General features: G+C 32.7%; 2 protein-coding genes across 2 annotated transcripts; both read right to left on the bottom strand.

The window, feature by feature from the left end:
- Positions 1-9,089: 9,089 nt before the first annotated feature.
- On the bottom strand, positions 9,090-17,543 carry LOC123692374 (PDZ domain-containing protein GIPC3). The gene is made up of 4 exons (XM_045637111.1): positions 17,041-17,543; positions 11,290-11,520; positions 10,816-11,067; positions 9,090-10,367 (listed from the first exon to the last, which is right to left on the bottom strand). The coding sequence occupies exons 1-4, from the start codon at positions 17,278-17,280 to the stop codon at positions 10,128-10,130; spliced, it is 963 nt and encodes a 320-aa protein (XP_045493067.1). The 5' UTR covers positions 17,281-17,543; the 3' UTR covers positions 9,090-10,127.
- Positions 17,544-19,665: 2,122 nt separating this feature from the next.
- On the bottom strand, positions 19,666-24,483 carry LOC123692372 (beta-1,3-galactosyltransferase 1-like). Its single transcript, XM_045637110.1, has 6 exons — positions 24,277-24,483; positions 23,368-23,557; positions 22,883-23,060; positions 22,489-22,696; positions 22,180-22,302; positions 19,666-20,030 (listed from the first exon to the last, which is right to left on the bottom strand). Exons 1-6 carry the CDS (start codon positions 24,323-24,325, stop codon positions 19,780-19,782), a joined length of 999 nt encoding a protein of 332 aa, XP_045493066.1. The 5' UTR covers positions 24,326-24,483; the 3' UTR covers positions 19,666-19,779.
- Positions 24,484-26,437: the final 1,954 nt, after the last annotated feature.

Raw genomic sequence — 26,437 nt, forward strand, 5'->3', positions numbered from 1 at the left:
CTGTTTATAGCAGCCTTGCACAAATTTCAGCTAACTTTACAAAGTTTATTTTTCAAAAGGTATTTTTTTCTGGGTCGTAATCCTCAGTAACCTTGATGGGCACATATATTTCTTTTTATTTTACTTTTTGGAAAGCTGAAATACGTAAAACAAAAAAATATGAGGTAAGTTAAAAAAGTATAAATTTCAATGTAAAAACGAACAATCTTATAACTACATGTGAGTGCAATACCGATGTCATGTGTTGTTTCATTACCAGTGGCGTAGCTATCATATGGCCAGGTGGTGCAGTGCACCAGGGCCCCGGAGCTCAGGGGGCCCTCAAACCTCAGCTTTGAAAAAAAATTTTTAAATATATTTTTTTAAGTAAATAAAAAAAAATCTTGTGAGCAGGCTCGAGCCATTTTTTTATTTTTTTTTCAAATCAACAATTATAGAACTCCTTATTCAACACTTCCAACCTTGTTTCCAACACATGCGCCAAGCGTCCTCGATAGGCATGTGCTGTTTGTTATCGTTAGTTCGGTTATTTGGTAGTTTTGATGAGTACGCCCGTAGTACATTGGATCAGCGATAAGCTCACGTGCTTGACGGTAGTGAGACCAATTCGCCAATTCCACCCATCAACTTTTTAATGAAACTTTAATTCGATCTTGTCTTGCATGAGTTCTCATTTATGATATTTGTGGCGATGTTTTCAACTTTCTGGGGTCTGGGACGTACTACAATAGTTGACGCTAGTTGTGACTTGTGTCGCTGACTGTTGTAATCGTAATTCCCTACTACCAGCCTTATTTCATCAAGTATCACCACTATCACCACTAATGCTAATGATTTCTATTCCGCACATCCATCCATCTGGCACCAAATTCTGCTAGAACTCATTTTCGCTAAAAAAATTTCCGATGACAAAATGTGTATTCGATACCGGTTGCAGCACAACGGTAACCGTATAATCTATGATAGCTCTCAACATGATCGACAACAAAAAATAAACAACGTTATTCTAAACTCAAATTCAAATTTACAAATGAGCTACTTCACGGAAAAAAGAAACAGTAAATATCGCAGTGTAAACTGCTTAAACAACGGGGTACCCACTTCATTTTACAGTGGAACAGAGAATTTTCCTGTCCAAACTGAGATTTTAACAGTTACACTGGATTGTTTACAGTTCGATACTTTTGAAGGCAAATATAAGTTCAAACTACGCGGAAAGAGGGGAGGAGGAGGGCCCGATTCTTTCCCTATGCACCAGGGCCCTTGTCCTCCTAGCTACGCCACTGTTCATTACTAGTAACAATCTTTAAAATGGTGTTCTAAATTTTCATCATAATATTGTTATTACAATATATTCTCTTCGCTATCCATAAAAACTCGTCATCATGGTTACCTTACTTGTTAAATCTGTTTATTGAAAACTTGTTGAAAAATGATAAAGTATTAGGGAAATAACAAATTTAACATGACTGCTTACTAAAATGATGCTAAATTAGACAATTTTTGCCATTGAAATGATTCTAAACAGGTAAAGGCAGGAGTATTGAGGAATATTGTAAATAACGTAAATATACACTTGCCTGTGAAATTCTATGCCAGAATTTGGTGTCCAAACACTTCTGCAATTTTGCACAATACAATGCATTCTTTATATTCGGAAAATATTCATTAAATAAGCAACAATATTAACTTAAATATTCGAAGCGACGCAATTTTTTTGACACACATGCCATATTGACAAAGTGAGAGTTGCTACAATTTTATTATGGTGACTACCCATAATCAGGGAGTATCGCTTTTTAATAATTGGTTCAGATACTTAGTTTATTTAGCATAAATAATAATTGTCTCATCCAACAATGCTTCTGAATGACGTTGTTGGCAATTTATCAACAAACTCATGTACAAAAACTAACCTTTTGCACAGAATATTACAGCATACATAGTAGCCTTGGGAAAACTTCGTATTAACAGTGGCAATACCAAGTTAGGTGTGAAAGTGATAAAAAACATGAACTGGGCAATATTTTCTTGTTACACGTCAATGTTCATACCGAAATCTCCAGTGTATTAGATATAAGCTTCTTGATTTAGTCTAAGAATCTAAAATCAAGCTAAAATCTAATCGAAATTAAAATCAGTCCGTTATCGATATTCGATTAAATTTGACGATTTTATTTTGACTTCTGTCATTCTGCATTCAGCTGACGCCTGACAGCTGTCAGCATTCTATACAATCTTCAGGAATCAGGCGGCCATCAGGCGGCAAAGCAAGTGAGCTGCGGACAAAGAGTCAAAGAATAAAGCACAGGAGGTAAAGGCTGCGGAACGGACCCAAATATTTGATATATTTTGCTATTTGTATCTACACTAATATTTTAAAGAGGAAAACTCATGGAAAACTTTATTATATAAAATACCCTGGCAATTTTCAAAAAGTAGTAATCATTTCTTGTATTTTAACTAAGCACATCAGTGAAACAATTGACGCATCAAAATTCAAAATGCACAAGACAACAGTATTGCAACGTAAGAACTATATTTATTTCAAAAAATTCGGCTATCTACATACCATAAACCATTAGGTACGTATTTTAGTTTTGCAATAATTTTATTATGCTCAATAAAGATGATTTTTACACGCTTTATATTAGCTTCACCTGTATTTTTGTATGTTTGTAACCGACTTCTTTGGGCGCGATTTTGACCCACTTTAAACGGCCAGATTTCGTTCAAACTTTGTAGATTTATTGAGGACCGATGACAATACACTAATTTGATAAAATTTTTTATTTTTTAGTTCGGTTTTCTATAAAAAGCGTGTTTTTTAGTTTTTTTAAACTATTATTATTTAAAGTACCTACCTACCCTAGGTTCATACGTATGCAGCTATAATTGCCTGCCAGAATTACGTATAGTAAGCTGCTCTGCTTTTGAATAAGTTTTGTACTTAGATTACAAAATAAAAGACAGATGGAGCGTTGCCGAACTAAACCGAATAATTTATCGTCATTTTCAATAAAGCTATGTGTGCTGTCATTTCGCCGCTGCACTGTACGTACACGGTGCTTCTGTGTGCGTGTAATGTTGCCAGATATTGAAAAATTTCCCAAATTTTTCCCCGACTACGGAAAAAAGAGGGTTATGTTTTTCGAGTTTATGGATGTATGTATAATATTTCTTTGACACGCCCTGCAGTATAAACCGTTGGACCGATTTTGAGTTGTGAGGTTTCATTGCAATGATCTGAATTATTATGTTAGTGGCGGTAGTGACGTAGGCTATATATTACATAAATGAGAAGTCAAGTTTTAATTTTTATTTAAATTCTTTTATTACATAAATTACCTGCCTACTAAAGTTATATATGGACAAAATAATTGTATTCAATTTTTTATTAAATAAATTACATAAAAAAAGTTTCAATATTAACTTATTAACTATAATAATTATATTATTTTTTATTTTTCATAATATATGAATACGAATAGCGGTAGTTTTTAGTCAAGAATACGGGACATTTTATTTTCATCATATCCATCATGGAGTTCACATAAATTAAATCGCTAGCGAAAACGACTATGACGTTTTTAAGCTTTATAAAAGTAACAAAATAATGTTTTATGCTTATTAAAATAATCTAATAATTATTATGAACCTTTAGTGCACTATACAAATAATCACATTCACGATCGAAAAATCCAACAGCATTACCCTGAAGATCTTTTAACCATTTTACCGTTTTACCAATAAAAATGGCAAATTCATTTTCAAAATACTGGCAACATACGTTGAAGTTTTGTATTCCTTCATATCTGTAAAATTATTATTCGTATTAAAGAAATAAATCAGCCAAATAATCTACAGAAAACCTGTGAAACGATGTTTTATCTTTTTTTTTGTTTTCGGGAACAAATTTTACAGCGTTTTATTATCACAAGACGGCATTTTTTTACTAAAATTGCAAACCCTTTTTGACGTATTGCATGACACCTTAGATTACAAAATAAAGTACAGATGGAGCATGACAACCGCCCGTCGCCCTTGTCAAAGAAAATACGAAATCAAAAACAAATACGTCGCTGCACCAGTGCTATAGCGCATATATTGTCATGCAATACGTCAAAAAGGGTTTGCAATTTTAGTAAAAAAATGCCGTCTTGTGATAATAAAACGCTGTAAAATTTGTTCCCGAAAACAAAAAAAAAGATAAAACATCGTTTCACAGGTTTTCTGTAGATTATTTGGCTGATTTATTTCTTTCATACGAATAATAATTTTACAGATATGAAGGAATACAAAACTTCAACGTATGTTGCCAGTATTTTGAAAATGAATTTGCCATTTTTATTGGTAAAACGGTAAAATGGTTAAAAGATCTTCAGGGTAATGCTGTTGGATTTTTCGATCGTGAATGTGATTATTTGTATAGTGCACTAAAGGTTCATAATAATTATTAGATTATTTTAATAAGCATAATACATTATTTTGTTTTACTTTTATAAAGCTTAAAAACGTCATAGTCGTTTTCGCTTGCGATTTAATTTATGTGAACTCCATGATGGATATGATGAAAACAAAATGTCCCGTATTCTCGACTAAAAACTACCGCTATTCGTATTCATATATTATGAAAAATAAAAAATAAAAAAATAATATAATTATTATAGTTAATATTGAAACTTTTTTTATGTAATTTATTTAATAAAAAATTGAATACAATTATTTTGTCCATATATAACTTTAGTAGGCAGGTACTTTATGTAATAAAAGAATTTAAATAAAAATTAAAACTTGACTTCTCATTTATGTATATAGCCTACGTCACTACCGCCACTAACATAATAATTCAGATCATTGCAATGAAACCTCACAACTCAAAATCGGTCCAACGGTTTATACTGCAGGGCGTGTCAAAGAAATATTATACATACATCCATAAACTCGAAAAACATAACCCTCTTTTTTCCGTAGTCGGGGAAAAATTTGGGAAATTTTTCAATATCTGGCAACATTACACGCACACAGAAGCACCGTGTACGTACAGTGCAGCGGCGAAATGACAGCACACATAGCTTTATTGAAAATGACGATAAATTATTCGGTTTAGTTCGGCAACGCTCCATCTGTCTTTTATTTTGTAATCTAAGCATGACACTTTATGCGCTATAGCCTCTGCTATAGCACTGGTGCAGCGACGTATTTGTTTTTGATTTCGTATTTTCTTTGACAAGGGCGACGGGCGGTTGTCATGCTCCATCTGTACTTTATTTTGTAATCTAAGGTTTTGTATATATAATAAACATGGCGATTTGGTGGGTTTTGAAATCGGTATTTCTTTAGAAATTTGCGGCACGAATTAAGGGGGGGGAGGTAAGGGGAGACCCCCTATAAAGTGGGGGGGGTGCGGAAACCCCCCCTTCTATTTTTTTTAATTATGTATATTTATAAATGTAGTTAGAAGTATATCGAAGATTATGGGCTTTCTTGACTGCTCAGCCCCCCTAGCCAAGTGGCTTTCTGTTAGCGTAGCGTTCAATAGAATAGACTACGAATGTATGAGATTGACGTAAGCTGTAGATAAACGTATCTACAGCCTACGTCATTCTCATACATTCGTATCTACAGCCTACGTCATTCTCATACATTCGTAGTCTATTCTATTGAACGCTACGCTAACAGAAAACCACTTGGCTAGGGGGGCTGGTGCTGCAGAACGTGGCGCTTGCCCCCGTGTACCTCGTTGCAGGCAGGAGTCTTCACTCGCCTTCCGCGCCTTTTTTAATACACTCTAGTGTATGACAGACAATTAGTACCACGTGGATTTGGGGTGGACAGATTCAGTTCCATTACTACGAATTTGTGTGCAATAATATACATACAATAATATTTTTTTTTATAATTATTTATTCAAATCTTGTATACATGTTTGATACAATTTACAAGGGTAATGAATGGATCCATTTTAATTTTTTCCTCCCAGCGTGTCTACATTATATTATTTTAGAATATCATCGAATTTTGGGTGGTTTTAGTTATTTTTTTAAAAAATCTTTTTACAACACACCACTGGGACTCAATTCTTTGAGTATGAGTTCCATCAGGGGCAACAAATGGGTTGTCTGGGTCTGAGTGATAAACTTTTTTATGAACATACCAATGTTGCCCCAATCATATACCTACTACTCGCCAATAATCCTTAGTCCCTCAGCAACATGCTTTTGAAGGAACTATGGTTTTGAACAAGAAGCTTATATCCTCTAATACACTGGAGATTGCACTATGACCATTAACTTGAAACAAGAAACTATGACATTCAATGACGTCAGTCATGTTATTTGTCTCTTTCTGTCGAGTGACCACGCTGGTTTGTAAATTCAGGATTTTTCAAAATAGAAAAAACTAAAAATCATGGTCTATAAATAATAACGACATATATTTTTAACAGTATTTATATTATAATATTATGGTCATACTTTATAGGTAGGTACATACAATTTTAATTGGTATAGAATGATAGTTATAAATAACTTTTGGCTACAAAGCTTGGATATGAACCGATATATAGCATTAACATCCTTTGTAAATAGAGGAAAGTTGTGTTTTGCATCAAAACACATCAGCATCTGAATGCTGTTTACCAAATTGTTAGCTACTCAGATCTTCTTTTTAAACGCGTTGCTTCGACGGGTCAATTTCAAGCCAGAATCATCAAAGAAAAACTGTTTATAGCAGCCTTGCACAAATTTCAGCTAACTTTACAAAGTTTATTTTTCAAAAGGTATTTTTTTCTGGGTCGTAATCCTCAGTAACCTTGATGGGCACATATATTTCTTTTTATTTTACTTTTTGGAAAGCTGAAATACGTAAAACAAAAAAATATGAGGTAAGTTAAAAAAGTATAAATTTCAATGTAAAAACGAACAATCTTATAACTACATGTGAGTGCAATACCGATGTCATGTGTTGTTTCATTACTAGTAACAATCTTTAAAATGGTGTTCTAAATTTTCATCATAATATTGTTATTACAATATATTCTCTTCGCTATCCATAAAAACTCGTCATCATGGTTACCTTACTTGTTAAATCTGTTTATTGAAAACTTGTTGAAAAATGATAAAGTATTAGGGAAATAACAAATTTAACATGACTGCTTACTAAAATGATGCTAAATTAGACAATTTTTGCCATTGAAATGATTCTAAACAGGTAAATGCAGGAGTATTGAGGAATATTGTAAATAACGTAAATATACACTTGCCTGTGAAATTCTATGCCAGAATTTGGTGTCCAAACACTTCTGCAATTTTGCACAATACAATGCATTCTTTATATTCAGAAAATATTCATTAAATAAGCAACAATATTAACTTAAATATTCGAAGCGACGCAATTTTTTTGACACACATGCCATATTGACAAAGTGAGAGTTGCTACAATTTTATTATGGTGACTACCCATAATCAGGGAGTGTCGCTTTTTAATAATTGGTTCAGATACTTAGTTTATTTAGCATAAATAATAATTGTCTCATCCAACAATGCTTCTGAATGACGTTGTTGGCAATTTATCAACAAACTCATGTACAAAAACTAACCTTTTGCACAGAATATTACAGCATACATAGTAGCCTTGGGAAAACTTCGTATTAACAGTGGCAATACCAAGTTAGGTGTGAAAGTGATAAAAAACATGAACTGGGCAATATTTTCTTGTTACACGTCAATGTTCATACCGAAATCTCCAGTGTATTAGATATAAGCTTCTTGGTTTTGAATGTACATTTTGACATTTGTTATCTCTTTCAAACACAATTCTTGTAGTTTTGTCAATGTAACTCAAACAATTTTGAACATAACCTCAAAGATTAAAATTAAGATTTCTCTGTAATTACACGTTTCCGCACGAAAAGCCGCTAATGTATGTTTCAGGGCATTATTATCGATCGGAAAAAATTAAAATCACGCCGAAATTCGTGCCGCAAATTTCTAAAGTCAACCAGAGTCAACCCTTGAAATCCAAGACAGGTTATAGGCTATCTACATTTATCTGACTTTGATATCATAAGAATTAAGAATCCACAATGGAAAGAATGAGATTACTTATAATAAATCTTTTGCTGTGATTTTTCTCTTTTTAAATAGCACCGTCTTTTGTATTAGTAAATAGGAACAATACCAGTGCCTATATGTATTTAAAATTTTGTGTTATTTTGTCCAAGCCATAATAAGTATATTCAAAAATATTGCAGTGTCTTCATTTTAAGTTTCCAGGTGGCATTATTTTTCTAGAATCTTTAAAAATCATAAACATAGATAGTTATTTCAATTCATCTATAGAAAACCTAGATATCGCTAATCGCGAAAATACAGTCATATTTTGGTAAAATAATATTTGCTTAACTACTGTCTGTGTCTAAGATGGTCATAAATTTGATAACTCCGTTAATCTATACATAGGTATTTTAATAAAATAGTAGGAAATTCAAAACTGTACATTAATTTTTTTTTAAAGAATACTTGAGGTGTGATATGTATACCACCAATATCGAAACCACAAATATAGTTTTTAGAATTTCTGTCTTTCAAAAAGTACTGCATGGATTTATTTTAAATTTTGCATTAATATTACTAACAGTTTGGTCAACTTATAGGCTATATATCATCATGCTAAGTCGTGGCTTAGACCAGTAGGAGTGAGCAATGTGGCTAAATCCGCGTTGTTTAGTAGGGAAACTGAAATAAACTACCACATTTGATTTTTTTAAATACAAACAAACTCAAATGGTTTAAAATTTGATAGCCTTCGAGATGACGACTAGGTAAGAGAGACTTCCTGCCGTACCTAGCGTAATCTGTTCATTGTGCCTTCTATCATTCAAGTTCACCTAATTCACATCTGACATCATCACATCTTATAATAATTTATGAGCTAAAGCTAAGGTGCATGTGGATATTGAAAATAAATAAATTGTATTTATCTTAATGTAAATCAAGGAGGCCTTGATACTTAAACAGTAATAACAATTTTAATTTTTACCAAAGCTTAGAAGCCGTCATATAAGTACTAAAATAAAAACAAAATCATAGAACAAAATATAATTTTTATTTATATTAGGTACAATCTATTTTTAAAATTAAATTTATAAAAAAATATCAACACAATTTAGACGATTTTGTGAAGGCACACATTTTATACATCAGAATAAAAAGACCTCAGTCAATCTATATATTATAAAAAAAGAAAAAACTTTAAGAAGTTACTTAGTTAATCTAATTTCTTAGTTATTTCTATAATTAAATCTAAAATCTGACTTTTCGTCCCTAATTATGTTAACTAAAAGCTATCATCAACAAAGTTTCAATAGCACATTATACAATACTTTCAAAGTTACATGAGTCTAATAATTATCTATATCTTATAATTTTCGAAATAAATAATTTATTCAAATTCCATTTTCAAATATGACATCATAATAATTGAGTACATATAGGCAAATATCACAAAATAAAATAAAAAATGCATTTCTACTACTTTTCTCTATCCAATAAACGATTAAAATCTGTTCTCCTTCTTTATAATTATTCAGCAACATTTGTACATGTTTGTACTATACATAAAATCTAGCTATTGTAAGTTTTAAGCAATCGTTTTGTTGGACCTTGTCAATGAAATAAATATAATAGATCATTTCTCAATAGTTAACATCCCCTAAATAGTTAAATAAATCACGAAGAATGGTAATACATATTATGTACATACATTTACCTTAATACATAATAAATGAAATGATTTGTGACGACTTACACATTAATTATTTAGAATAGATTGTTCTAAAAGGCACTTTAAGCAGGTCATAAATGCTATTAATATTTATGACAATTTTTTTTGTTTTATTATTTTTTTAATTGGTTTATAAAATAAATCAATCATCTTAGAAAGTTCAAATACAAAATAGATAACTACTTGTTATAAAGATGACCCTTAGTTAGGATTTAATACATCAGGACTTCGTTTTATAATGGATTATTTTATCAACAATACATTTTAACTTACAATATAAACAAAATGGCGTTTTGTGTGGCGATACGCAAAAGTTTGGGAAACTAAAGTAGTTGAAAATCTTAACTCAGTCTGCCAGATCTCGCATCAGTTATAGCACCCCATAATTCTATGATAAACTCGTCGGTAAATCCAAACTCTTGTAAGTCGCTATTGTCTATAGCTTCGGCTAATTGCATGGAATTAGTTTTTCCTTCAGCGAGATCCCACATTTGTGACGCCAACTCGGAATCATTAATTCCCATAAATGACTCTAGGAGCTCATTGATCTTCTCTATTCCGGCCTTTGATTTTTCGTCATGCTGGAAATGTGTAAATTCATTTTTAATTAAATAGATCTTATTACATAGGTATTAGTCTTAATATATTTCCTTTTATAATGCTCGTGGACTTTTGGTAGGCTCAACTACGTGGGGACATAGTTCAAACTCAACAAAAATATTTTAATTAATTTTATAATTTATTAATCTATACCTCTCACAGTGCTTTCATGTAACGTTTACATTTTGATTTCTAATGATAGAAAAGAAAATAATTATTAATCACCTATATAATAAGTGGCTTTTAGCAGTTTACGTCAACATACAAATCTATCAGTCAGTAAAAAAGTAAAACTAATACGACTAATTTACTAAGTGGTAATCACCACAACAAATGCACGCAGAACATTTATAAGACTTCAGGGTCGACTTTTGCTAATCAAAAATATTTAACGGAATATAAACAGGAATTAATCAAAATTTTACATACTTCATTTTCTATTGTGGCTTGTCCATTTGCTTTAAACCTTAACGTTTCCTTGCCTGATCCATAGCTTTGTTTCTTGCTAGATCTTGCACTACCAGATTTCGGACCAATGCTACCAAATCCGCTTTTTAACGGTTCTACCAAGCGAATTGTGAACGTCTTGCCTTTTGGTATTTCCTTCAGTAATTTCGCTACTTCATAATGCCTCTTACCAACCATACTCTCACCTTCTAATCGTTCAATGTGATCTCCAACCTAAAGATAGAATGAATTTATGAACATGAACAGTTTAACTCAATAATAGATAGTTTCCTGTTGTCAAGAGGTCAATGACTGCATGTTTAAATAACCCACATAATGTATTGTGCGCTTTATTAAACACTGCATTCAATGCAGAGACATGCCTCACAAAAATTGTATAATGAACTCCAGACAATATAGGATAACTACATTAAGAAATCATAAACGTGTAACTACCTCTATATGTTGTATCCTTGATACAATTGAACCTTCTTTTATTCTCTTGATAAATGAATAACCAGCTCCATTGTCAGTTATTGTTAAACCGAGTGCATCTTCCGTTTTAACGATTTCTATTTCTTTTGGCCTGCCTTTCCGGTGTGCGAAAATGAAGTCCTCCAATCCTATTTGGCCACCTAAAAGCTTTTTCATATCTACTTTGTGAGTATTCAAGGTGCAAAACAGGATCTGGAAACATAAAATGAAGAGGTTATTTGTAATAGGAAATGTAAAATAATTAAATATTAATAGGCGTTCGGACAAAACGTCGATGGTTCTTATTCTGAGAAGGAAGTGTTACAGAATAATTATTTGTTGTGTCATAATATAATACAATGTACATATTATATACTAATCTACATTAGGTAAGCCAACTACTAACTTGAATATTAATGTAATGTTTCTGTGGTTAGTGTTGATAAGTTGATAAAGATTCGTTATAACATAATCTGCAGGATGAATATGAAAATTAACATAAATCACACATTGCATTACATTACATAATCTGATCATTTCCACAAAACACTGAAATCAAATTTACCTACGCCGACAAGAGTAACAATTTTATTTCAAGACGAATTCTTGAATATTTGTAATACCTATTTTTTTATTAGGTAACTACTGTATAAGTCATGAATTTATTTTATTATTACATACTTTTGATCGGAATTCGTAGTAGGTACCTGTATCCTAGTAAGCGTTTGTAATAGTTAAGATACTTGCTATGTTATAGAACTAAGATAAATTTACTAAATTTATTTCTCCACCCGCATATCTTTTGTTAACTAGACCATTCACTGATAGATTAGGTAGGTATATTTCGAACGCCCAGACTTAAAAACTATCAAATTAAATAGGTAATTGACTGCGGACCGATGGCTACCATTTACTACGTCAGTGGGTCATTGCTTTACCTTGGAATGTGGGTATACTGACAGTACGTTATCAGTGACCTTCATGCTAATTTACACTTTCATGTCGGAAAGTTTAGAGATGTACGAATTGCTTTGGGTTTCGACAAGCAATAAACGACCTTGTTTAGTAGAACTAAATGCTATTTTAGAGTAAGCAAAATATAAATCAGTTTAATGCGGTTTCTGCACTAAGTTCGACTACGCCCCTGGACTAAACTGACCCGTTTCCTGGAGAGTCAGCCATGCGTATATCCGAAACGACACTTGTAAATCTAGTTTATACATATAAATTAGACATTACATATTTAAATTAGACAAAAATCATTGTTAATGTTTCTGACAAAAACAAACACGCTTACTTTTGCATTGCGTGTTTAAGTTATTAGCTGATGGATATAATATGTATTATAATATTACCTACTACGGCTAAGTAGATTAGTACTGATTGAAGAATAGGAAAAAATAACCATCTTTACTTTCAAATGCTAATGAACATAATAGGATGATAATTATAGAGGCTCGATACTTTATCTATTTTAGAGCTGTATAATTCAATAATGAAAATAAAAAATATTAATGTGATGTTAATATGGGTAGTACTAGGTACGAAACTGACTCTCCCTTGAAGAAAGCGCCGAAACATAATTAATTATATGCGAAAACTATCAGAATAGCGGTCACGCCATTTTCACTCGCCGACAATAACCTTTAGAATGCGCACAGCCTCGTTTCAAATTTCATGGCCACGTATTGTCATTTAACTCTAAATTTTGTTAATAAAATACTGGCTTGTCTACCCACGAATCGCTTACACTAAAAATATAGTTTTCATTTATTGCCTGGCCCTTGTTTTTCAAGCAATCTCCAATGTCTCCTATTAGAAGAAATAAACCTATTACCTAATATATGCAATATATTATTCACATCAGTAAACGCATATTTTACAATGTGGCTTAGGTTTATCAACCAATCACAGATGGTTTCTTTTATGATTCAGCACATACTCACAGCTATTGAATAAAATGTTAATGACGTCACGTTATTATTACAATATAATAAACAACATTCTAAGTTTGCAAACAAAGGAAAAAATATTAATCCTACGCCTTGTTTTATTACATCTCAATATAACATTTAGATACAATTTTTTGGTCAATCTATTTATGTTCATGAAAAAAAAAATCATAGAAGGTAGTTTCAGTTTATAAATAGATTTTTGGACACGTTTTCTAACTGATATGCAAAGTATATTATCCTTAAAACAAATGCTTCGTCATTATCAAAGTTTACTGATCGGTTATAAGCAAACAAACGTCATAATATATTGCAGGCCTTTTTTCGGAAAATTTTTTGAAGATTCCATTGATTGATTGAAAATTTTATACAACTCATAAAAGTGTTCTGATATAGTAGGTTATAATATAATTTACAATATTGTTGCGCGAATACACACGAATCACAATGGACGGCTTTAGTAAAATAGAGTAGATGTAGGGATCACGGATCACCTCATAAAATATATAAAAAATAGTTAAGTTTAGTTTAAAAAAAACTGATATTTTCTCTGTGCGTAAAAATATTCTGTTTCTTCTTTTTTTCTCTTCCGATAACTTGTTACCATTCTTGAAATCAGTTAAAAAAATGAAATAACGAAGTATCTATACTTAGTTAAATATCTCCGAAATGTTATTTTTTTTTATAAAGGTAATTTTTCATTTATGCAGTACGTGACCGTCGTCGCACATTTAAGGTTGTATTATTTATACCTAACACATCCTGTATAATGTAGGAGTATAGGTCAGGTACCATTAATTCATTGAAAATGAAAGCAAAATAAGTATAACAATATCTCATTAGAATTTTAAATTAGTCTTGAGTTTCACGGTATCTTTTAACTTTAAATAAAATTGAATTAAAGTTAAGTATTATTCACGCAACGTGGAAACTAGGTATGTTGTCAGTAGCCACTGACTTACATAACTTCCTTATTAATCAGAAACTTAATAAGTATTTTATTATATTCCTTTCTATTCTATATGTGTACCTCATAACACATAATATGCTTCACTTTATCTTTTGTATACCTACATGCCAACGTTAACATCAAAAGTTTTTTCCTCGCGGTTATAATATAAGTAGATACAACTTATATGGACATGGTATATTTTCTAAAGTTGATGATCGATTATCTAATATTGATTATTAACTGTCATATTAATAATTTAATAATGATCAAAACAATCAAGGATGTGGAAACTATGCAACTGTAAGAACGCGTCGATTGAAATACTTATGTACTCTTTTTTGGAAATTTTTCATTGTAGGTATCGTGTATGAAACATTAGACTGACCACCAAAGAGCATGGACAACTGACAGACTCGGAAATAAATAAAATCACGTGGTATCGAACAAGATAATATTATGATTAGTCGACATTTTACATAGCTTCTATCGCGGGCCTATAGCGATTCGGGACCGAATCGAGAAATTCCGTAACGAAAAAACCTCACGCTCCCCACTCCGACGGGCGGAGGTGTGGCTTGAAGGCATAGCATGCAATAGCTTTACCGCGGCAGTCAGTCAGTGTTTTTTTTAGTTTCAAATAAGACCACCTTAAGAATTAAGATATAAATTCTTAGTAAAAATAAGCAGATAGGTAAGGGGCCATCCATTAATCACGTGATGTTTTTTTTGGTATTTTTTGATCCCCCCTCCCCCTTGGTGATTCGTGTTGAGGTTTAAGACTACCCCTCCCCCCTCCCCCCTATATCACGTGTATTTTTTCGTACCTGCAAAGAATCAATTGTTTTATTTATAAAAAAATATTGGTATAAGTATCATCTAATTTTATTATAGTAAATTAAAGACTACTATAATAAACGTTCAGAGGTAGACAGAAAGCTTGCAGTTTGTTTTTGAATGACATAAAAATAATGAAAGATATGCAAAAAAAGTTGTATGCGTTTGACTAAAAATAAATACAATATGTAAGTCATGTAACGCCGCTTTTCGGTTGAGCATCGCGGCGCTTGTCGAAAATTAAACACACGTGATATATTACTTTACCCCCCCTCCCTCTTGTGATATTTCGTGATGTTTTGATGGACCCCTCCCCCCCCTTTCGAGCCTCACGTGATTAATGGACAGCCCCTAAGTATGTAATGTGTAATTGCTGATTTACACAGGGTCAGTAACTGACTACAAATTCCAGGCAAATCAGTGCTGACCCCAAAAAAACCCTGTGTAAACAGATTTGAAGTCAGTACAGAGGCTTGAACTCAGCGCTGAGTTGAATATTCGGACACGAATATTTTAAAGTCAGTTGGCGCCCCCCGCCACCCGCGCACCCCTGTGTCAGCCAAATAAACCCCGTGTAAACAGACAAGTCAGTGCGTGGTTACTCACTGCCGCTGCGTTGTAGAGTGACCACGTTTTTTTGGCTTGCGATAAAAATGACCCGTAAGCGAAGACGAAACCTTAAAATTAGTGCAATTATATGGCAAAAACGAGTACCTTTGGGATATTAAATCCCTAAATCCATTTTCTTACCCATTGTCGTTTATTTTTAGTTATCTCATTTTCTACAATTTCTATTAACTTATTCAACAGCAAAATTGAAAAATTTTTAATAAAAAAAAAACAAATAATGAAATCGTCGTTTCAGTTGTTTTCGTGAATTCATTTTCCCACTGACTTCACAAACGTGTGGTCACCGTGAGAAACGCACCACTACTACTTACTTCATGTAAACAGTTAAAGTCAGTCTTGGCGCCGCGACTGACTTGTCTACTGACCCTGTGTAAATCAGCACTAACAACTAACAAGTCAGTAATTAATCTGATAGACTCGCAATTGTAATAGGTCAATTGTTTATGTCTTCAGACAATAAATTTATATTATTTTCCTCATTAATGTGTGTTTCATTTCATGTTGTTAGTTAACAAATGTTTCAAGAACGTTGCTAATAGTGAGTACCTACACAGAAGTTGTAGGTAGCTATCATTTTTCTAAAATTAATCTTCTTTATTATGTAGGTTTAATTACGAAATATTTGTGAAGGTGTAGGTAATTAAAATGTAACACAATACGTGTACAAAAATATAACAGTATCATGAAATTGTATACTTTTCCGTCACACTCACAGATATATACCTAGATCAACATTACTAATTAAGAAATACTTAATTGCAAAATAGGTACATAATGTGAATCGCAAAAGGCATTAAAACTTAGGTAGTAGGTATTTGAGTAGAATGGCGACGAATTAGAAGAAGTTTCAATATTTTTTATCAATAATTGTGTGAGTCAGAATTAATTTATGTTACTTCCTTGAAAAATTGATTAATTTCAGTATCTTTATAGAGACTATATAGATATATCAATTTGCATTACATAGTTACACTCAGTTTAAAGGTAAGTAGATATAATTATTATTTACTAGCTTACCGCCCGCGGCTTCGCCCGCTTTCTCTAACACGATTTGAGATTCAAACATCCTATCTCTCAAGTTGGATCGAACTGCACATGGTGTGCGAATTTTATTATAATCGGTTAAGTGGTTTAGGAGTCCATTGAGGACAAACATTGTGACACGAGATTTATATATATTAAGATTGTGGGACCCACCGTTCCCTTATTGCCAATGAACTTTGTCTCCACCGGGAATCAAACTCATTACCACAGACCAAGATACGATCAGAATGAATATTATGACTAAATGTTACAAACAATGAAACAAATGATTAATCGCAATCTAATCTTCAAAATAGAGAATGTAGGTATGTAAGTACTTACATCTTCGGGTGGGAAATCGTAACATTCTGCTATTTTTTGATAGAGCTCCTTGACATTTGAGAATCCAGAGATAAGACCAAGGGGGCTTCCTTGCGCCTGTTGGCAATGAAACACTAACTGTGACTTTTGAGCACCATTGTTGTTATCTACACCGTTAGATTGATTATACACGTCTTCAACTGGAGGCGGTGGTACGGGAGGAGACGTGTATTTCGTGTTTTTCTTCTTAAATAACGACATTGCTGCTTGATCACACGAAGTAACGGTAAATTAAGATTTTCTTTGGTATTAAGTTTAGAACACACTCATTACACCCGTACACAGTAAATTTTAATCACCACACAGTCACATTGCCAGCAAGAACTTGAAATGTCGCTATCGACGCGTCATACTTCATGATAAGTTATCATCCAATGGTTGATACTGGATAAGATTATGGCGCACTCTATACTTGAAGGTACAACATTATCAAAGTACCTATTTTCGAGGTTGTACTGTATAAATGATAGAACTACACGTACACTCGACAACCCGACTGGCGAGTGACTGAGGAAATGAGGGGGACTGGGGGAGGGGTGCCGAATGAGGTAACAAAATGTGGATTGTGCAGTTGAAACGAATGCCGAATGGTTGACTTCATATACCCTGTAACTTTGCCGTCATTTTCAAATTTCAAATTAGTTTGCGCTTCATTTAAGAATTATAAATGCAAGCATAATGATTTGTCTTTAATTATTATAATTAGTTTCAAATTAACTGATTAGATAATCCTTAATTTTATAGGTTCATTCATAATATGTATTAATATTACTTTTGTATTCCAGGAAATATCAATTCTTTTTGACCTTATACCTTTTCAACGCAACGCCCGCCACTTAGCACATACATAATACCTACGAGGCTACGACTAAGAAAAAAATAATCTAGGACATAGAACAAAATCGTAAGAAAATGTGAGATTTTTTTATACAGGTATTTATAATGTTGTACCTACTAGGTAGCTAAAAGTAAAGTATTTATTTAATATACATATTAGTTAACTATGTACTTAAAAAAATATATAATTTCCACGATTTTTGCAGATAGTTACACAATTCGTACACACGAAATCATCTGTCTTATTTCCATTATATAGGTGTAGATAATGGCTTGCATTTTCCCTTTGTTCCATATTATTTATATACAGGGTGTAATCGTTAAGTGTGCACAAGCGATTATTCCGTAACTATTGCAGATACCAAAAAACTTTAAACTGATATCGAAAGTACTTAACCTAATGAGTAAAATGGCCATAATAATTTTTTAAAAATAAAACGAGAAATATCCAAAAATGTTACATTAAACGCTCCCATACATTTTATTTCCCATACATTTTGTATTCATAGCAGATTTTCGAAGTGATGTCCTCATTGTGCAATACAATGAGGAGCTCTATTTACAGTTTCTAAATGAACTTCCCTTCAAATTTGCGAAGTAATTAAAGCAGAAAACCAAAAAAAGAAAGAAAAAGCTAAAATCTTTCATATTAAATGTACTAGGTTGATCCAAAAGTAATGATAATTGGGTATTTCCTGTGCACATAAAAATATAAAATAAATGTTTTTTGCTTGCTCATGTATTCACTAAGTAATCACAAAAAAATCATATCAATAGTCCACGTTTCCAATTATTTACATTAATTTGCATGTGAACCGTGCGTGCCAGAATGTTTCCCGACGCAAAGAAGAAACAACGATTCGACATGTAGAGGGTAAATTTCTAAATTTTTAATGATATCAGGATAATTTTTGGTCACGTTTTGTGATCATAGACGTTATCCGAGTTCACCATGTTAATGCTGAAACCAAAAAACGATCAATGTCCTGGATGCGAGCTTCCAAAGTGACGATGAAGAAATTAAAGCGGTAGTTTTTTGGGACGCTGAAGGAATAATTATGGTGGAATATTTTAAAAAGGTAGCCACTTTATTGGGCTCTTACTAAACAGACCAAATTATAAGATTGCGGTAGGTTAGTAAGGAAAAGAGACATGGCAAACTGCGGACCTGAACGCTGTTTCACCAAGACAACGCACCAGATCGCAAAGCGTCAGTTGCGATGGCTGCCATTCAAAAATCGGCATTCCAAATGCTTGAACACCTACCCTATTTTTTAGATCTAGCTCCTATTTACTTTTATCTCTTTCCTCGGCACAAGAAACACTTTCTTAGCAATAAATTATTTTAAGACGACAGCGAAGTGATGGCCGCGTGGAGGGGTTTTTGTGGATGAAGTCAAAGTTTTTTTTTTTAAGTTTAGGAAAAAAATATTGAAGTATATTTTCTAGTTAGAAGACTATCTAGAGAACTACATAATTATTATAACTGTAATGACCTTTTTTAATATTGATTATCATTAATTTTGGATCAACCCATGTACATAGGATATTCGTATCTCATACTAAATGTATGGGAGGGTTTCAAGTTAATTTTTTAGATATTTCTCGTTTTATTTTTAAAAATTTATTATGGCCATTTTACTCATTAGGTTAAATATTTACTTTCGATATCAGTTCAAAGTTTTTTGATATCTGTAATAGTTACGGAATAATCGCCTGTGCACACTTAACGATTACACCCTGTATAGTACCTAGATACACACTCCTTTATGTACCCGTACCACCTGTATCACATACAAGATTATAAAAATGTTATCTTAGTCAACGCGAAGCAAAGCGTGTAGAATCTACTTCTACCATTAATTATTTTTCACCCATTGTTACTAATTTTGACCACCATTTTAACATTTCTGTTGGCGACAAACTATGAACTGAAGCTAAATTCCAATAAAATTGTGTTAAAGGCAGCCATGGTTTGAATCCCCGTAGTCGCGGTTCATGAGTTAGCCGTAACCCCAATTTCTTTTTCGCAACTAAGAAAGTAAAATAAATATCTTCTATATTGATAACAGGAACTGAATATGCCGCTTTCAAAATTTGAAGTATATGTTTTCCTGTAAAAGAAAAAATATTTTGCTTACAAGTTTTAGGTACTAAGTTACATACCAATAGATTTCATACACACTAATTGCCAAAAGTAGTGTAAGTAGTATAGTTCAGGATACATCGCCCATTTTTGCAAGTGACTACTATCAAGCTAATTTTCCGTTTGTAGCTTTATTTTGATGAGACGCCCAATAATTTCGTGTACGAAAGTCTCGATTGTGGTAGCTAACAGAGATAACAAGGATAAAAATTTTTGATTTGATGGTTCTCAAATATTTATTACTAACTGAATTTTTTTTTTGTTCAATTTCAAGATTGAACTAAACTAAATTATTCGAAAAAATATTTGTCCTACAAAATCTATGGTTGGTTGAAAGAGTCCCCCTTTCCAAAGTGTATCGACAACGAGGTCATCATAAATGATTACTAACAAGCTGATTTTTTTGTTTTCACGTAGTTAATGTTTATATAATTCAACAGACATATTGTCCTACAAATTGCGTAATAAATATTTGAGAACCATCAAATCAAAATTTTTTATCCTTGTTATCTCTGTTAGCTACCACAATCGAGAGTTTCGTACACGAAATTATTCGGTGTCTCATCAAAATAAAGCTACAAACGGAAAATCAGCTTGATAGTAGGTAGTCACTTGCAAGAATGGGCGATGTATCCTGAACTAGTACTTAATACAAAAAATTGAGTATGAAATGGGTAAACTACCTAATTAAGCTTTACTGATGTAAAAATTATTTCTTTTCAAAAGCTTAAATAGTCTTGAAGACATAATAATTAATAATATGACTTATGAGTTATACCTGTGGTTATACCAAATTTCATTAATCGTTAATAATAGGACGTCATGTTAGTACCTATCAGTCACAGGAATTGAATCTGCATCTCTTTTTTATTTAATAAGCAGGCAAACGAACAAACGAGTCACCGTTGAGCAATCGAGGTCACCCACAAAACTCCAAATAATTCATCTAAATAATAAAATCCGGCCAAGTGGGAGTCGGACTCGCGCATCTACGCGACGCGACAGTTTTTAACAAAACTATTTTTTATTTTAAGTTATAACAAGACGTCGCTCGTCGTATTGTACCAAATTTCAAGATTCACGCTAAGTACTCTGTAGGCTGTAGGTTTTGATTCCCTTGCGAATATCGAAAATTTACAACATATTCGGCTGTATCTTTTATTTTTTTCAGTCATCACACATATAATAAATCTGTAGAAGGGTCAATTCTGTACATTGAAAATATTGAAAAAATAAATAGCAGGGGGTGTTACTGGATCGATACCAAACCCAAATATGTGATTAAAAAAATTTTTGTCTGTCTGTCTGTCTGTCTGTCTGTCTGTATGTGAAGGCATCACGTGAAAACTAGCGGTTCGATTTCGATGAAACTTGGTATAATTATACCTTATTATCCTGGGCGTAAAATAGGATACTTTTTATCCTTGAAAAATACGTAGAAAAAAATTAATCTTAATTTTTCAGTTTTATCCATAGACGTTGTTCCGTAGAACCGCGAACACACGTTGCGTATTATTATAGGCCTAGCCGTATTTGGGAATTGGGTACAATAGATATTTATAAGATGTTATTGACAGAGGTACTCAAAATGGAGAAATAACCATCCACGCGAAGACCGACATCCGCGCGGAAGGAGTCGCGGGCGGAAGCTAGTAATATATAAAATTCTCGCGCCAAAATGATAGTTACCGTATATATGGTGACCATACCCCTCCGAAGCTGCTGGACTGATTCCCATGAAATTTTGTGTCTATTATGTAGGTCTGAGAATCGGCCAACAATTATTTTTCACATGTCTCAGTGATAAGAGTACCTAAGGCAAAACGTTTGCCGGGACAGTTTGATATAAATGTCAACTTGATACATTTTTATGCGTTCATGAAAGTGACTATAGGGGTTTGCGTTTTTTTTTGAAAAGCTAAAAACTCGAAACCTTTAAAATGCACAATATTTTTTGCATCGATAAAGGATTTCCCTTGTTTAAATGACACAGGAAGCGTAAGCGTAGGTAGGTATTGCATGTAACAAACCACTGATTTTTTTTTCAAACAACAACAGGACATACATATTCCAGAGCAATGGTAATAACCATATTATATACATTGAAAATTATTTACCATTTATTAAATACGCATTGCCAGAAAGATATTCAGGAACCATATCATCTGCGTATAACCAATGAGGAAGGAACCATTTTTCGTCTTCATTATGATAAACTGCAGCATTTTCATTCTTATAGCCTGGAATAAATTGAAGGTGCTATAATTTTAATAAAGCCCTACCATTTTGAATTTCATATGAACCAAGTTTACATTTAAATAACTAAAGGGGATTTGGGATTTAAGTTCAATTGGCAATAAAGACGACTGTTAATACTTGAAAAACTTTCAAAAAAGTTCTGTTCCTATATTTATGTATACTGTTACCGATAAGATCTGCATCCAAATTTTCTTTAACAATTCTTTCTATCTGCCATGGATTAATTAAAATATCGTCGTCAGTCTTGAGTAAAAACTTTATTTTTGATGAACATTTCTGTGCCGTCCATTTTAGCATGAGAGCCGTCTTCAGTGTGAGATTCTGATAATGTTCTTGAAACTGGTAAACTACTAGATCACCTTTGTGCCTGTCGGACTAGAAAAAATTTTTTTTTTAAAATAACTTATCTTAACTACTTACTTTAGTAAGTAAGTAACTATTAATTTTGTTTTCATGTTGTATTCGGAATTACTACGGTCTACTTCGTTGGAAGTCATTAACAAATTATCGGCACCATATCATAAGGTTGATTTAGATAATTAGATTATGTACAAGTATTACCAAATGATCAATTTCTTTGGCATTATTTAGGCCAATAATGAACAGAGTTCGCAATCGAGTGGCCCATGTAATCCTTATTGCCTCACGTTGCTTGACATGGAAAGGAGAAGAAGCAACGGTAACCAGAATTGAAATATTATCTCGACATGGTAAAGTTGAGGGTTCTTGTAGAAGATTGCTGAAATATTATTACAAATTTAAATTTCAAACCACCTCAGCTTTTTTTTAAATATCGCTAAGATAGTTAAGTACATAATTTCTTAGTCTCGACATAATTTTTCTGTAGACTGTAGGTACCTATGTATCAAGCAGCTGAGAGAGTTGACTAAGAGGAATAAAACAGAACTTGAACTTTGTAAAAAACGTAACTTTACCCATTATAATGCTTTTTTAAAAGTTTTTTTATGATGCAACAAAGAAGTGTGGGTAATTATTATAAATAGAATAACAAACAGTTAAAAAAAAAAACAAAAGGTATAACGTACATTTCTTTAATGTAATCCTCCAAATTGCGATTACGCTTGAAGTGATCGAAATAGTTTACGTCATGATGTAAATCATATGCCTTGTAGCTAATTAATTGTAATTCCCACCAGCAAAGCAGTGATACTGATAATATAATAAGCAGTACTAAAATATTTTTCGACGTCTTAATCTGTGTTGAAATTTTGAGCACTGTAATTTATAGTGGACATAAATAAGAGCGCACACCAATAGCTGTGCCGCGCGGTATCAGATGCTGCCGAGTTAGCTGCCGAGTGTCGCGATAGAACCCATGCCACAGATTAGAGAATAGTTACTTCGTAACTTGCCCATGCCACGCAAAAAGAATAATTGACAAGTATTATCAGAATCCGTCCAGTTGTTTTCCGGTAAAAGAGTATCAAACACACATCCTCACAATCTTTCGATCATTTAAAATATATGTAGTTAGTTAGTATTATTAGTACATACTATATATGTAGTTAGTAGTTAGATAAATTAGTTATTATAAAATCTTTTCAAATTAAATCTAACATAACTAACTAGGTAACATATAAAGAACAACTGATTCAATGCGAACGCTTTTCATTTTTTAAATGTAGTTTAACATCAATTAAAGTGCATCAGTAACTGATTTGTTGTTTTATAAGTTTACCTTATATATAAAAATCAGTTATGTAGCGATATTTTTTTTTACTTCTTCATGCAATTTACATAGTAGATAAGTTAGTTAGTTACATAAATAGTATCTAGTAACTACTTAATCATAATAGTTACTCGTAACTTAGGTACTATTGAACTATCATATCATTAATATTTTATGTTTAAGACAGCAAAGAATTATTATGTACCTACTATCATCAGTTTTATAGTAGGTACCTATTATATTACATAAGAGTAACTATACGTACCTAAAAAATATAATTTCCCTCGCAAGAAAACATGGGTTTTGTTTTCCATAGTCACAATTGAAATAATCAGTTTGGCAGGAATAAAACCAAATGATTTAAATTTTTAACTGATTTATCAAACAAACAAGTAATTTAATTTCAACGTATGGTAAGTGAACCATACGTTATAAAAGGAAACTTCTCTCTGATAATGTTAGCGTACCTACTCGTAAGTACTTATCAACTCGAAACGAGTACCCATTCGTAAACAATAATATTAAGTAGGTAAGTTTCGTTTTGATATCAGTGAAACAGACATTAATTACTCTGTGCATCAGTAGGTAATAATAATTATACCCTATAGGGCTATAGGCAGCTATATAAATTGAATGTAGGTAGGCGGGGGTACATCTCGCGAGGCCCGTGAGGCCCTGATTGTGTTAGAATTTAGAAGAGGTATGTTCTAACATACCTCCATAATAAATTCTAATTTATGACATTCGTATAGTCCGTCAAATGTTTTGTCTATACTAATATTATAAATGCGAAAGTAACTCTGTCTATCTGTCTGTTACTCAATCACGCCTAAACTACTGAACCAATTTGCATGAAATTTGGTATAGAGATATTTTGATACCCGAGAAAGGACATAGGCTACCTTTTATTGTGAAATATGTACCACGGGCGAAGCCGGGGCGGGCAACTAGTTTTTTATAAGTTATTAACCTTGTGAAAAAGTATTAAAATTAGAATTTTTATTCTTTTTCAAATTTATTTTCGACTGAGAGGCGCGAGGCCCCAAGGACCTCGAGGCCGTCTCTGCCTGTAGGTAGGGGAGAGCGGGGATGAAAGTCACATTTTTTTCTTTTTTTATGTAACTTCCAAAATACGTTGTTTAGGAATGATATTTGTATACCAAAGGATAGTGTAATTATTCTGGTACAAAATAAATAAACGTATTTTTGTATAATATTATCAGTTGTAGAAATATTTTGTATTTTCACTCCAAAGATAAATGTGACTTATAACCCCGGGTCAGGGATGGTTGTCACAATGCCTAGGGTAGGTAGTCACATACTAAATAACAGGCAATTTATAAATAAAAAGTCACTTTTTGGTCTTATAATTTTACGGAATAGTTTTTGATTAAGAACTCTTAACCTAATGAAACCGTAGACAGTCTTTATTTCAATCTGAACATTAAGAATCACAATTTTAGCAAATGTAATTTATTTATTTTATTTATTTATTTATAACTCTTTATTGCACAAACTAAAATATGACAAAAATAACATTAATACATAAGAAAGGCATAGTTTGTACAAGAGGCGGCCTTATTGCTAAGCAGCAATCTCTACCAGGCAACCTGATGGAAAGGAAATGTATGAAGTTAATGGGATAGTGCAAAAAGAAGAAAAAATTTAGTAGACCAGATGTGCATGTTCTAGAGCCCAAAATATACATTATACAATCCTGGCATTGTACCCAAACCTCTAGATTTGCTTGCTGGGTATGGCGACAAACAGACTAAGCAGAAATCTTCATTCTCTTTCACTTCTTCACTGTTGTCAGATTTCTTCTTGTTTTTATTAGATTTAGAAAACTTCTTCTCTTATTTCTTCTCACTCAATACAAGTTTTGATACTTTCTTTTTCTTAGCATCTTGCTCCTTCTTTTTCTCTTCTAAATAGGTCTTTTCCGGTATATCTGTCAGAACGGCCGATTTACATTTTCTTTTATCACCTTGCTGTGACTTGCGTGGAGGTGCTTTTGGTAGTGGTTTCAAAATAATCGGGGATACGTTCAGAGTAGATTTTACACCACTAAGACCTGGTATCGCTAGGGGCTCAAGGGTTCTTACTCCACTTGGACCTGGTATCGCCAGGAGCTCATTGGGAACTTGATTCTACAAAGATTCCCCTAGCATCGGACTTTCTATAAAATTTTCTGGCGTTAGGATAGATGGACTTCCAGCAGGTTCGTTAGGGCGATTTTCCGGTGTTGATTGAAAATTAACGGCTGAAACAAACAACCTCAAAACGCAAATAAAGTCAGCTCGCATACAGGGGGCTGGTTGTCACATGTGACAATTAGCCCCCGAAAATTTGTGACAACGAGCCCCATAACACGTTTTAGAAAAATAACATTGAAAATAAATTCCGATCAATGAATATCTAAAAAA

The sequence above is a fragment of the Colias croceus genome, chromosome 6 (genome assembly GCF_905220415.1).
Source record: "Colias croceus chromosome 6, ilColCroc2.1".
Lineage (NCBI taxonomy): Eukaryota > Metazoa > Arthropoda > Insecta > Lepidoptera > Pieridae > Colias > Colias croceus.